The sequence below is a fragment of the Silurus meridionalis genome, chromosome 3 (assembly GCF_014805685.1).
Source record: "Silurus meridionalis isolate SWU-2019-XX chromosome 3, ASM1480568v1, whole genome shotgun sequence".
Lineage (NCBI taxonomy): Eukaryota > Metazoa > Chordata > Actinopteri > Siluriformes > Siluridae > Silurus > Silurus meridionalis.
The window spans coordinates 15,778,214-15,791,578 of NC_060886.1; the positions used below are offsets into that span (position 1 = coordinate 15,778,214).

Here is a 13,365-nt window from a genome sequence, read left to right on the forward strand (position 1 = left end):
ATTTTAGACAAACGGGGGCGCTAGTGGGCCACTTAAGAGACACACCCTTGTCCGACAATTTTTGGACACACTTAACAGCCGACAAATGTGATGTATGTGTCAAATTTCAAGTTAATTTAAGCACGCCAAAAGCCTTAAATATGCCTGAAATAAAATGTAAGTTTGACGCGTTGCCATGAGAACAGCGTTCGAGATATCAAAAATCACTTTGCAAATTATCATCTACAATGTCTTGCCATCGCATGAATATCCTAGGAGGAGTATTTAAAAGTTCACCACATGCAACTGTCAAAAAATCCACCTTTTGTGACTGACACACTTCCTGGCGCCTGTTGGTGGCGCTATGTCCAAGATTCACAATAGGCACATCGATGCGATCGGAATCCTTGGCCGAACATACACACTGCGTGTCATCCGAATAAGACATTTTTTGCTTTAGATATTAGACACTTCCTGTTTCTCTGAATTCGCCATAAATTTGTCGCCTCGCCATGGCAGCACCGTTCAAAATATAAAAAAATCCCTTCACAATTTAGCAAGTGCAATGTCTCGGCATCATGTTCACCATGTTTGATGTCAATCGCATGAATTCCCTAGGAGAAGTATTTAAAAGGTCACCACATGCACTTTTGAAACCATCCAAAATGGCCGACTTCCTGTTGGGCGGAGCTAATAGGTTTGATTGTGAAAGTTGTTCGGGTCGATGAGATCTATATGCATACCAACTCTCGTTCATGTGCGTACATGTTTGCCTGATCTGTGCACCAATATTTGTTTTTACATTACAGGGGGCGCTACAGAGCCCTATTGCCACGCCTATGTTCCAGCCTTTGACCGGTCCTAATGGCAGACGACTTTGACGTCTGTGCCAAATCTCCGGTGTTTTCGAGCATGTTAAGGCACACAAAGTGCATGCCAAATGATTAAATATGCCTGAAATAAAAGTAAAGTTTGAGGCGTTGCCATGGGAACGGTGTTCAAGATATCAAAATCCTTCGCAATTTATCATCTACAATGTCTCGGCATCATGTTGACCACGTTTGGTGTCAATCGCATAAATATCCTGGAAGGAGTATTTAAAAGTTCACCACATGCAACTGTCAAAAAATCCACCTTTTGTGACTGACACACTTCCTGGCGCCTGTTGGTGGCGCTATGTCCGAGATTCACAATAGGCACATCGATGCGATCGGAATCCTTGGCCGAACATACACACCGCTTGTCGTCCGAATAACACATTTTTTGCTTTAGATATTAAACACTTCCTGTTCTCCGACCGCCATAAATTTGTCGCCGCCATGGCAGCACCGTTCAAAATATAAAAATCCTTCACAATTTAGCAAGTGCAATGTCTCGCATCATGTTCACCATGTTTGATGTCAATCGCATGAATTCTAGGAGAAGTATTTAAAAGTTCACCACATGCACTTATGAAACCATCCAAAATGGCCGACTTCCTGTTGGGCGGAGCTAATAGGTTTGATTGTGAAAGTTGTTCGGGTCGATGAGATCTATATGCCTACCAACTCTCGTTCATGTGCGTACATGTTTGCCTGATCTGTGCACCAATATTTGTTTTACATTACAGGGGCGCTACAGAGCCCTATTGCCACGCCTATGTTCCAGCCTTTGACCGGTCCTAATGGCAGACGACTTTGACGTCTGTGCCAAATCTCCGGTGTTTTCGAGCATGTTAAGGCACACAAAGTGCATGCCAAATGATTAAATATGCCTGAAATAAAAGTAAAGTTTGAGGCGTTGCCATGGGAACGGTGTTCAAGATATCAAAATCCTTCGCAATTTATCATCTACAATGTCTCGGCATCATGTTGACCACGTTTGGTGTCAATCGCATAAATATCCTGGAAGGAGTATTTAAAAGTTCACCACATGCAACTGTCAAAAATCCACCTTTGTGACTGACACACTTCCTGGCGCCTGTTGGTGGCGCTATGTCCGAGATTCACAATAGGCACATCGATGCGATCGAATCCTTGGCCGAACATACACACCGCTTGTCGTCCGAATAACACATTTTTGCTTTAGATATTAAACACTTCCTGTTCTCCGACCGCCATAAATTTGTCGCCGCCATGGCAGCACCGTTCGAGATATCAAAATCCTTCGCAATTTAGCAAGTCCAATGTCTCGCATCATGTTCGCCACGTTGGATGTCAATCGCATGAATTCCCTAGGAGGAGTATTTAAAAGTTCACCGCATGCACTTATAAAACAAACCAAAATGGCTGACTTCCTGTTGGGCGAGCTCATAGTTTAGAGGCGAAAGTTGTTCGCTCGATGAGGTCTATATGCGTACCAACTCTCGTACATGTGCGTACATAATTGCCGGATCTGTGCACGAATGTTTGTTTTTGAATTACAGGGGGCGCTACAGAGCCCCCCTGCCACGCCTGTATACCAGCCTTTCTAAGGCCCTAGTGACAAAGGACTCTGACGTGTGTGCCAAATTTCAAGAGTTTTCGAGTATGTTAAGGGACCTCTAATGACCAATGTGTAAAAAAAAAAAAAAAAAATAATAATAAATTCTAAGGAAACCAATAGGGCTTCGCACCTCTGGTGCAGGCCATTCTGGCCTGCTCCTCGGTGCTCGGGCCCTAAATATAGCTGCAAGCAGCGATGGCGGGCCCTCGCACATTTGTGTATCGCTATACGGTGCCCCCCAGAAAACAATGCACGGTGTGCAAGTGCATCAAGTGGGTAAATATCAGTGGACTATTTTATGTTGTTACTGACCCATTTGGGGACTGTAAGTAAAAGAAACCTCACATTTTAGACAAACAGGGGCGCTAGTGGGCCACTTAAGAGACACACCCTTGTCCGACCTTTTTGGACACACTTAACAGCCGACAAATGTGATGTATGTGTTAAATTTCAAGTTAATCTAAGCACGCCAAAAGCCTTAAATATGCCTGAAATAAAATGTAAGTTTGACGCGTTGCCATGAGAACAGCGTTCGAGATATCAAAAATCACATTGCAGTTTATCATCTACAATGTCTCGGGATCATGTTGCTTAAGTTTGGTGTCAATCGCATGAATATTCTAGGAGGAGTATTTAAAAGTTCACCACATGCAACTGTCAAAAATCCACCTTTGTGACTGAAACACTTCCTGTTGGGCGGAGCTAATAGGTTTGATTGTGAAAGTTGTTCGGGTCTATGAGATCTATATGCATACCAACTCTTGTACATGTGCGTACGTGTTTGCCTAATTTGTGCACCGATCATTTTTTTTGCATTACAGGGGGCGCTACAGAGCCCTACTGCCACGTCTGTGCCTAATCTCCGGTGTTTTTGAGCATGTTAAGGCACTCAAAGTGCATGCCAAGTGCTTAATTACGCCTGAAAATGAAAGTAAAGTTTGACGTTGCTATGGGAACAGCGTTTGATATGTCAAAAATTCCTCCTCAATTTATCATCTACAATGTCTCAGCATCATGTTGACCACTTTTGGTGTCAATCGCATGAATATCCTGGGAGGAGTATTTAAAAGTTCACCACATGCAACTGTCAAAAAATCCACCTTTTGTGACTGAAACACTTCCTGGCACCTGTTGGTGGCGCTATGTCCGAGATTCACAATAGGCACATTGATGCGATCGGAATCCTTGTCCGAACATATACACAGCATGTCATCCGAATAAGACATTTTTTGCTTTAGATATTAGACACTAACTTTTTCACTGAATTCGCCATAAATTTGTTGCCTCGCCACGGCAGCACCGTTCAAAATATCAAAAATCCCTTCACAATTTAGCAAGGGCAATGTCTCGGCATCATGTTCTCCACGTTTGATGTCAATTGCATGAATTCCCTAGGAGGAGTATTTAAAAGTTCACCACATGCACCTATAAAACAACCCAACATGAAGTCGGCCATCCAAAATGGCAGATTTCCTGTTGGGCGGAGCTAATAGGTTTAATTGTGAAAGTTGTTTGGGTCGATGAGATCTATATGCATACCAACTCTCTTACATGTGTGTACATGTTTGCCCCATCTGTGCACCGATATTTGTTTTTGCATTACAGGGGGCGCTACAGAGCCCCCCTGCCACGCCTGTATACCAGCCTTTCTAAGGCCCTAGTGACAAAGGACTCTGACGTGTGTGCCAAATTTCAAGAGTTTTCGAGTATGTTAAGGGACCTCTAATGACCAATGTGTGTAAAAAAATAAAATAAAATAAATAAATAAATAAATAAATAAATAAATTCTAAGGAAAACAATAGGGCTTCGCACCTCTGGTGCAGGCCATTCTGGCCTGCTCCTCGGTGCTCGGGCCCTAAAAATAAGAGAAATTCCTTAAGATTCTGGTCCATGCTGACATGATGATTGCATTACACAATATTGGCAGGTTTTTAGGTCGACATTCATGGGGAGAATCTCCCGTTGTACCACGTCCCAAAGTGGGAAGGCGACTGAAAAACGTGAAATGGTGCATTATCATAGAGGAAGCAGCTTTTAGAAGATGGCCATGAAGGGATGCGCATAGTCAGCAACAATGCTCAAATATGCTGTCGCATGCTTGGTATAGATGAGCCCAAAGTGTGCCAAGAAAACATTCCCCACACCATTACACAACCTCCACCATTCTGGAATGCTTACACAAGGCAGGTTGACACAAGAGATTCATGCTGTTGGTATCAAATCCTGACCCTACCATGTACAAGCAGATTTTGAACTGTCAAGTTCTGGTAAACCTGTGTTTACTGCACACTCGTTTTTTTGTTCTTGTTTGAGAGAAGTGAAACTTGTGGTAGTCTGCTTCTGTAGCCCATTCACCTCCAAGTTCAAAGAACTTCTGCTCACCACAATTAAACAGCTTGACAACTGTGTTTGTCAGCTTTTGATTGGCCTACAATCTCCAACTTACATGTCTTACTTAGAATCCACAAGCTCACATTTCACCTCATTTTGCTGGTTGCGCTAAAATTGACAGTAGCTGTTGTGCATCTACATGCTTTTATACATTACACTGTTGGCCCTAATGATTGGCTGATCAAATAATTGCGTACACTAATAAAGTGCTTGGTAAATGAATGTACGTTATCTTAAAATTGCGGTCTTCCAAACTTCACCTACAGCTTCATGAAGTGGGACCTTCCTGTCTGTAATGGGTTTGGACTACCAGTAACCGTAGATGTCTTCCTGGAATTGCAATTATATTAATAGAAGAAAGCCCTCTTTACAGAAAAAGGGAAGTGAGTCGTTAACACGCTGGCTATACTAAAACACTTCCTGAGGAGACCGAGCACCAATACACAACTCACTGTCAGATGCTACTTGCAAGGTAAGTGTACACTTTTTTTTTTTCTTTTTTTTTTAAAGGAAATGGCAAGACATATAAAACAAGTATTGGCACAAGATGACAAAGGCTTCTGAGAATCTTTTAATATCTCTGTGTTTTAACTGCACACACTATTGTGTATCAAAATTCGTACCATTTGGTTTTGTACCACAGATTTCCATTTTAATGTACAGTATGCATTTGTAATAGTCTACACCCTTGAAAAAGAGAGATACATGTTTACTCACATTACCAATGATCATTTCTAGGAGTTTTTTTTTTTGTGTGTGTGTGTGTTTGTGTGTGTATATATATATATATATATATATATATATATATATATATATATATATATATATATATATATATATATAAATATATATAAAATATTAAATCGGTTGGTTCTCAAATTAGTCTGCACTTAAAAAAAAAAAATGTTCTGAAGAGTGATTCACCTCACCGAATAAAAAAGAAAAAAAAGAAAGAAAAAGTATTACAAATATATTTACATGCTATAGACTTCTTTGTTGTCACGTACATCAGGAAAAATCTGTTGACAGGTTTACCATAAAGTATCAGTTCTACTTTGATAATAATAGTCATAACCACTCTAGTAAATATATAAAAGGATATGATCAAACTGTCAGAGCCTATTATTTCTTTAAACAGAAAAAAAGCCCTAAATAGAAAAACTGCCTATTAATATTACTGACAAAGCTTTTCTTCATGTGTATCTAGAAAACTGGAAACTCTTTTCTCTGGTAGTCCAAATGGCAGTCTGTATTCAGGCCGCTCACTTTAATGAATCCTCTTGCTTGTGTCAGACCATCTCCACATATCTGATCCTGCCTGCTCTCTACGCTGCCTTGTTCATCGTGGGCCTGTCTGGAAACCTCCTGTCTCTTTGGATATTCATGACAAAGATTTCCACTAAAACTCCCACCCACATCTATCTCATCAACCTGGGCTTCTCGAATCTGATAATGTGCCTCACCGTGCCTTTCAACGCAGCCTACTACGCTCTGGGCAGCAGTTGGCCTGCTTCCAGCCTGAAGTGCGAGTTTGTCATAAACGTCCTGACCCCAGTTCTGCACATCAACATTGAAGGAGGCATGCTGATTCTTACTTGGCTGGCGCTAAGTCGTTTTGCTACGCTTATCCAACATAACTATGGCCAACGCCCGAGCAGGTGCACTAAATTCCTGCCCAGAATCCTCTTAAGCAGACTGCAGAAAGCTCCATTCGCGATTGCCATGTGTATAGGAACCTGGGCCTTCGTGGTGGCGGCGATCATTCCCTTAGTGGTTCTCTACTCTACAATGGAGACGGACAGAATGGACAATAACAGCCAACGGTCTTGTTACGGTGTTCCAGTGGAAATTGGTGGCTCCGGCTCGCAAATGTTCACCATTGTAGGAATTACCCTGTTTTTCCTCTGCTTGCTTTTGGTGATGAGTGCCTACATATCCGTGATAAGGCACATGAAAAGGACAAAAAATAATAGCGCCATCTCCGACAGACAAAAAGTCTATTCTAAAGTGTGCCGCAACATTTTGGTCATCCAGATAGTGGTGGTCATTTGTCTCCTTCCACATCACATCTATAAAGCTATTTTCATTGCCATGGTAAAGAACGACTCTCATTCTGGAGACCTTTCAGCCAAATGCCACCCTTTTTCCATGCGCATAGAGGTTAAGAACATTCTCCTCTTCCTGGCTGTTCTACGCGGCAGCATGGACCCCCTCCTTTACTTCCTGCTGGACAAAACCTTTAAAAAGTTTGCGTGCGGCTTGTTTTGTAAAAGCTTTCAAACAAAAGAGATCCAATCGTCCAGGACTATGAATGAATGTGGACAGCTTAATAAGTATGACAGTGCGATTGAAAAACCTGCCCTGAAACACAGTGCACCTTCATATTCAAAAACTGAACAAACTTCTAACAATCAGTTAACACCTATCATGGACATGCATCACACTGTACCGCAAAGGAAAACATACCTTTAGGAAGCTACATTCATGTGATGCACCCAAACCCTTCTACAGAGCTCTAAGTGCAAAATATGTATTTAAAAAAAAAGGATATGTATACTGTGTAATATTTATATGTAAAAAAAAAAGTGCATCAATACGAGTCAAAAATGTCAGTTTACTGTAAATGAATGAATTTAAATAATCCTTCATTCTCATGACTTTCCGTGCTTATGCACATTCTGTTTTGAATGAAATATAGGGGTTTATAGCAGACTGTGTTCTTTAGCAAACTCTTTTCGTGTTTATCTATTCACAACTATTTCCTATTAGTCATTAGATGTACAGAATAAATCGTTATCTTTAAAAAATCGGCCATCTGATTAAAGAGAAGAGGAAAAGCAAGACTGCTATAGTCTGATTAAAGAATGGCTACACTGCATGACTTTTCATGTGCATGTGGAGTCTCCTGAATGAAATTCATACTAAGAAGTGTGAGCAACAGTATAATATTAAGCTTGAAATTAGTTAAAGAAATATCTAAAAACAGATGTGTGTTATAATGAATGCCATAGAATAATGAGAAATATGACGTGCCACTATTCGAAATACAGCATCATCACTTTCCAAGAAAAACAGTTGGGTTGCTCAGCAACAAGTGTCAATGCCAGTCATCTATCAGTGCTCCTCGGTTCTACACTAATTATAAAAATCAGCCAGGACGCAAATTGTTTTTGTAATATAGCAAGTCAAAAGGTTCATCCAAGACTTTTCTCTTCGTCTCAACTATCAATGTGCTAAAAAGTGTGTGCACATGTGAAGCATTACCATTTTTTACAACCTCAATATGTACAATAAAAATCTTTTTGACGCACTATAACAGTTTTTCCATTTATAGTGGAATATATATCATTTCTATGCTTGAGTAATTGTATCTTTTTATAAGGTAAGGGGTTTTGGATATTACACTCACATTACAAATCTGATTAAAAGTACACTCGTTCTATTTTGCTATGATTGTGACCACCACATTTCAGTTTATAAATGACTTCTCGGAGTGTTTCTTTTGTCTGTGGAATAATGCTGCTATCACCATTCTAAAAGCAACCTGAAAGAGAAGAGGAAGCGACACTTTGCTGCCAACGTAATACTTCAATAACACACTGTTCCAGATATTTGATTGATTTGATCAGTGTATATATCTGGAACAGTGTGTTATTGATATATACACTGATTTGATCATTTCTCCACACACAACAATGCAATCTCTTGTTTCTGAGAAGATACTTGATGTATACACTTTTGCTAAAAAATTAATAAATAAATAAAAGAACGAAATAAATAAAAATGTTCATGTGTGTAGTGGTCACTGTTTTTTTACAGGGTAATGTTCATGTTTCTGTAAGACTTCAGGCTTTAACACTAAAATTTGCAACTGGGAACGAATAAAACTGATGTGTATTTCTGCTTTTTATATTTAGATTATCTAAATATCTTTATACGTGTACGCCTGGATATCTCACAGCAAGCGTTACATGAACATTATGTACTTTTATTTTTGTTAAAAAAACAAAAAAAACAAAAACAAAAAAACAGCACGTCTATATGTAAGAGTGTAACCTATTTTCGTAAGCAGCAAGTGTGAAAATGCAGCGTGAAAGGGGGGGTTAGCTTGTGTTTTTGCACACTCCATGTACCTCAATGTTATAGTAATGTAACAGTCTATTTATAGTGCGAGTGTGTTTAATGTACGTTGTGCAAAATTCCTGCCAGGAATGCATACATACAGCTTTGGTCTTGTGTTCAAACATTTTAAACAAACAAACAAACAAAAAAAGAAAAAAGAAATACATACAAAATAAAAGGTTTGGTATGCAATCGGAGAGTAAATACAAAAAAAATGTAAAGTTTCAGTACTTTACATTTTTTGGACAACTATTAAGTTTCACTCATTACATTTTTTACACAAATATCTGTACTTTCTCCTTTGTACATTTTCAAAACAGGCTCGTTACTTTAGTTTTAATCTATTTTTTCTTCTTGCTGCACTGTTTTCAGCCCATCAACCTATTTCTTGTCATTGCGGGGCTTTTTCAATCTACCACTGGTGTATAATTTCCTGCCTCACACACCACAAATGTGGGCTAGTTTACGAAACTAACAAGCAAGGCAGAAGACAACAAGAAGTATGAAGCTAAAGTGGACGAGACAGAGGGAGTCATGACTGTAAACAAAGACATTTCTGATCACCTGATGATCATCATCTTTTCTCTGCTTGTGTTCTATATGGTGGATGTTTAGCCTGGATACATTCATTAGATAACAAAATTCAAAATTCTTTTATATTAATATATACATATGATATGAGGTCCAGTTACCAGCGTGACACTAATACAGGTAGTAGTAATGGTTCCTTTTTTTTTTTTTTTTTTTTTTTTTTAAATAAGTGCATGTCAGAGCCCAAACTTCTTTACTTTAACTTGAGAGAGAAAAAGTGCAGTCAATAATTTACCTTTAACCAGAGTCTTTTAAAACATGATTATCTGTACTTCTACTTAAGTGAAGGATGTGTTTATTTTGCCACCTCTGCTGTATGTCAATGTCATTAAGTTGCACATGTATGCGCATTCTTACACACACACAAACAAACAAAAACACATAAGAAGGCAGCAATTCATGCACAAAGCCAACGGAGACATGTATAAAATCCAAAGAAAAAAGAAAGCGCATACAACTTCGTATTTCTGAGCTTTGAGAACCTTGGCAGAGAATTCAGAAAAAAAAAAAAAGTTTTCTGAAAAAGCAACTCTCAGCCTACCTTTACATCTCGGTGAATGATGTTGTTGTCATGGCAGTACCGCAGTGCTTCAAGGATCTGTCTCATGTAATGACTAGAGGAAAAAAAAGGAGAGAAAATAAAAAGAGAGAAACAAGGCACTGAATATAGCTGTGTAGACACAGCGGCTTCTGAGTGGACACGATAGTTCAGTTATATAGGTTTGTGCTGGAAGAGAAACACTTGGGCCTATTTCCCCACTCTGGGATTATTGTTTAGGATAATCTGTACGAAAAACAAAATTTTATAAAAAGTTATAAAAAACATCCTAAAAGAAATACTTTGAAAATGCTTTAGTCTTTATGGTTTGAATGCTGCTCAATAATTCACTATAATGTGCAGTGCTTTGCAGGAAGAGAGTCTGACAATAGTTCTTGTGCAGTATTGTACTGCATAATTACTCTGCCAAAGTGCACCTGTAGTCACACTTACGACTGATTCTAGCAGGAAACCAGTGGTTTTCCAAATTTGACCTCACAATGGTGAATGAAACTTTTTTTACAATTTTTTTATCAGTTTAAGTGAATGGCACAGACATGCTCACCTGGCTACTGCCTCACTGTAGACAAACCCAGCATCTGCCCTTTTCACGATCTCGAAACAGAGGTCTGCTCCATCCATACTGAGGAGAGGAAGACAGAGAGAAAACTATCATGACATAACTAAAATCTCTCAGAGTGTATATACAGTACATAGAGTACATATTAATCCCCAACACATCTTTATCCAAAGAGGGAAAAAATTAAAAAATAAAAACAGAGGAGCAGGAAAAAAATGATTGCTTAGGATTCTAAAACGTTGACTCGATGCCAGAGAACTCTAAAAACACCTCGGAATTGCAAAACCATGTCTGATCGTGTGGAGTTTACATGTCCTAGGTTTCACAAGAGCTCCAGACTTTAAAACGTGTTGGGAGGTCGACTAGAGACACTACAGTGCACTAGTCTGAAGGTGTGGGGGTGTGTGTGTGTGTGTGTGTGTATGTGTGTGTGTGTGTAGTGTAATAGACTGGAGATAAATCTAGTGCTCAGGAGACCAGGCCTGAATCCACCACCCTCACCGAGCAAAATATGAGAAAATGGACATTATATGAAAGTCACCTTTGACACATTTTTATTAGATTTTAAACATTTAAATTGAGAGTCTTCTTAAATCTTACAGTGACGTGTAACAATATGTATGAGTGTTGGACAGTATTGAAGTAAATGTAATTCGTTACTGTACATAAGTAGCCGTTTCACGTATCTGTATTTTTTTTTCGTTCTCTTATTTATCAGTAGATAAAAACTTCTAAGTATCTACTTAACACAGACATACAGTTCAGCATCAGTTCAACAGCGAGCAGAACATTTCGAGAGGAATAAATGATGGAGGAAACTCCTGACTCTAACGTGCCACAGCACCTGAGGCCTCAATTCTCTTTTGAAGTAGTTGAAAAGGAGAATTTGGGCTCATGATCATTTTAATAGAAATCAATCAGTGTTTGACTCTAAAATCATTCTATTAATAGACTGGTGTGCTGAGAGTATCATTAGAGTCTTTTCACATGAACCGAGTTGATTAAGCTGAAAGTCTTGTGATAAAAATGATAATAGGAACATTATAGTCGTAATAAATCATACTTTGGATACTTAAATACATTTGAAGGCAAATACTTTTGTACTTTTACTCAAGTGAAAGTTTAAAGAGAGCACTTTCACTTTTACTGGAGTAATATTTTACATACTGTATCTCTACTGTTACTCAATTACATGATTTGTGTACTTGTGTCCACTGCTGAAAGTGAGCTTTTTATTAGAAAAGGAATCCGCTGATAAAAAGTCAATGAAACACTATTTCCTGTAACAGAAAATCTAAAAGATATATTCCTCTTATATCACAGCAATTTGCAGAATGATTACAGCTTTTAATTAATATACTAACACATCATAATTTGATGATCTGTGCATAGTCACTTTAACCCCGTGGAACATCGACAAAACGAGCTTTAAAAAAAAAAAAAAAAACAACAAAAAAAAAACGCCTTGCTGCGGGTTTTGCAGTTCCCACCAAGAAATCGGGTTTTGCTAAGTCAGTTCAGTACATCGAACAGCCAATCTGTCAGCTCTGCTTTTCAGAGAAGTGAAAATCCACGAAGCAGCAACTGCACTACACCAGATAAGACCTCAACCTACATATGAGCTCTGCTTATATCTTTCTGATGCACTGTGGCATACTGCAATATTCTGCATATAAGAATTAATCCCACAAATTCCAATAGCAATGTATTAAAATGTTTCTGAACAATATGAAGTGATCGAAGTAAAAAGAAATCATAGTGCTGATCATTAATGCCGAGCTGCTGACCATAGATTCATTTTATGGTACTAGTAATGAGATATTCGGGAATGCTTAACAAAAAAAAGCCATAAAATATCTCTCGGGCGTTTAGCCTGTTGTTTCAGACAAATGAATAAATATCTCCAACTTATTTCTTGACCTGAGAGACTGGTACACACAGTATAAACAACAACAAAAACAAACCCATTTAATTGCTGTAAAAATCTGCAGTGTTGTGGTTTTGGACTGGGGCTGCTTTTTTGGTTAATGCAGATCATCCTAGCAAAAATGTAGTAATAAATACACAAGTATAAATCTTTTAAATGTGGTTTTATTATTTCCCCTAAAATAACCAGACCACTGTTTATTACTTTCAGCTAACTGTGAGTGTTCGTAATACACTACAATCCGGCTGCTATTTAAAGTTTATAAAAAATTACAGGAAGAAAAGAAGAAGAATTACAAACCCGCCATCATGTATTCTATGACCGGTTATGTAACGGGTTGATATGTAGCAAAAAGCTGCTTGTTGTAAGAAATAGATTACACCAATAATGATAAAACTTTCTTTCGGGTTCTCCCGTTAGGGGTCGCCACAGCGGATCCTCCGCATGTTTGATTTGGCACATGTTTTTCCTAACGCAACCCTCCCCATTTATCCGGGCTTGGGACCGGCACTGAGAGTGGCTGGTGTTGGTTCCCTGACCGGAGATTGAACCCCGGCCGCAGCGGTGAGATAACTGTTTAAATAAATGCCACAGGCACACCTCAGCCCGTTTAGTTTATAGACATAATACTTAAATGCACTGTTAAAAATATTAGTCTCATTCATTTAAATGCGCACAATAATATTCTGCCAGTTTCCACAAAACTAGCAGCTTTTTACTCACAGTTCGTGAATGGAGGCGGATGAAGAGAATGGTAAAGATCACACACCTGT

At 38.8% G+C, this 13,365-nt stretch overlaps 2 protein-coding genes across 15 annotated transcripts in view; one reads left to right on the top strand and one right to left on the bottom strand.

Annotated features, from left to right (window-relative positions):
- Nucleotides 1-13,365, bottom strand: part of caska (calcium/calmodulin-dependent serine protein kinase a) — a 132,206-nt gene that overhangs the window by 30,808 nt on the left and 88,033 nt on the right. For all 13 annotated transcript variants that reach the window (XM_046844682.1, XM_046844696.1, XM_046844693.1 and 10 more), the window contains 2 exons: nt 10,651-10,728; nt 10,089-10,161 (listed from right to left, as the gene is read on the bottom strand). In XM_046844682.1, the coding sequence (XP_046700638.1) occupies nt 10,089-10,161; nt 10,651-10,728 (151 nt within the window). The remainder of the gene's footprint in view (nt 1-10,088; nt 10,162-10,650; nt 10,729-13,365) is intronic.
- Nucleotides 4,983-8,556, top strand: LOC124382647 (probable G-protein coupled receptor 82). 2 transcript variants are annotated; one of them, XM_046844711.1, is made up of 2 exons: nt 4,983-5,306; nt 6,042-8,556. In XM_046844711.1, the coding sequence occupies exon 2, from the start codon at nt 6,074-6,076 to the stop codon at nt 7,304-7,306; it is 1,233 nt and encodes a 410-aa protein (XP_046700667.1). In that variant the 5' UTR covers nt 4,983-5,306; nt 6,042-6,073; the 3' UTR covers nt 7,307-8,556. The 2 variants fall into 2 exon arrangements, with proteins under 2 accessions (XP_046700667.1, XP_046700668.1); XM_046844712.1 differs by having other exon boundaries at nt 6,128-8,556.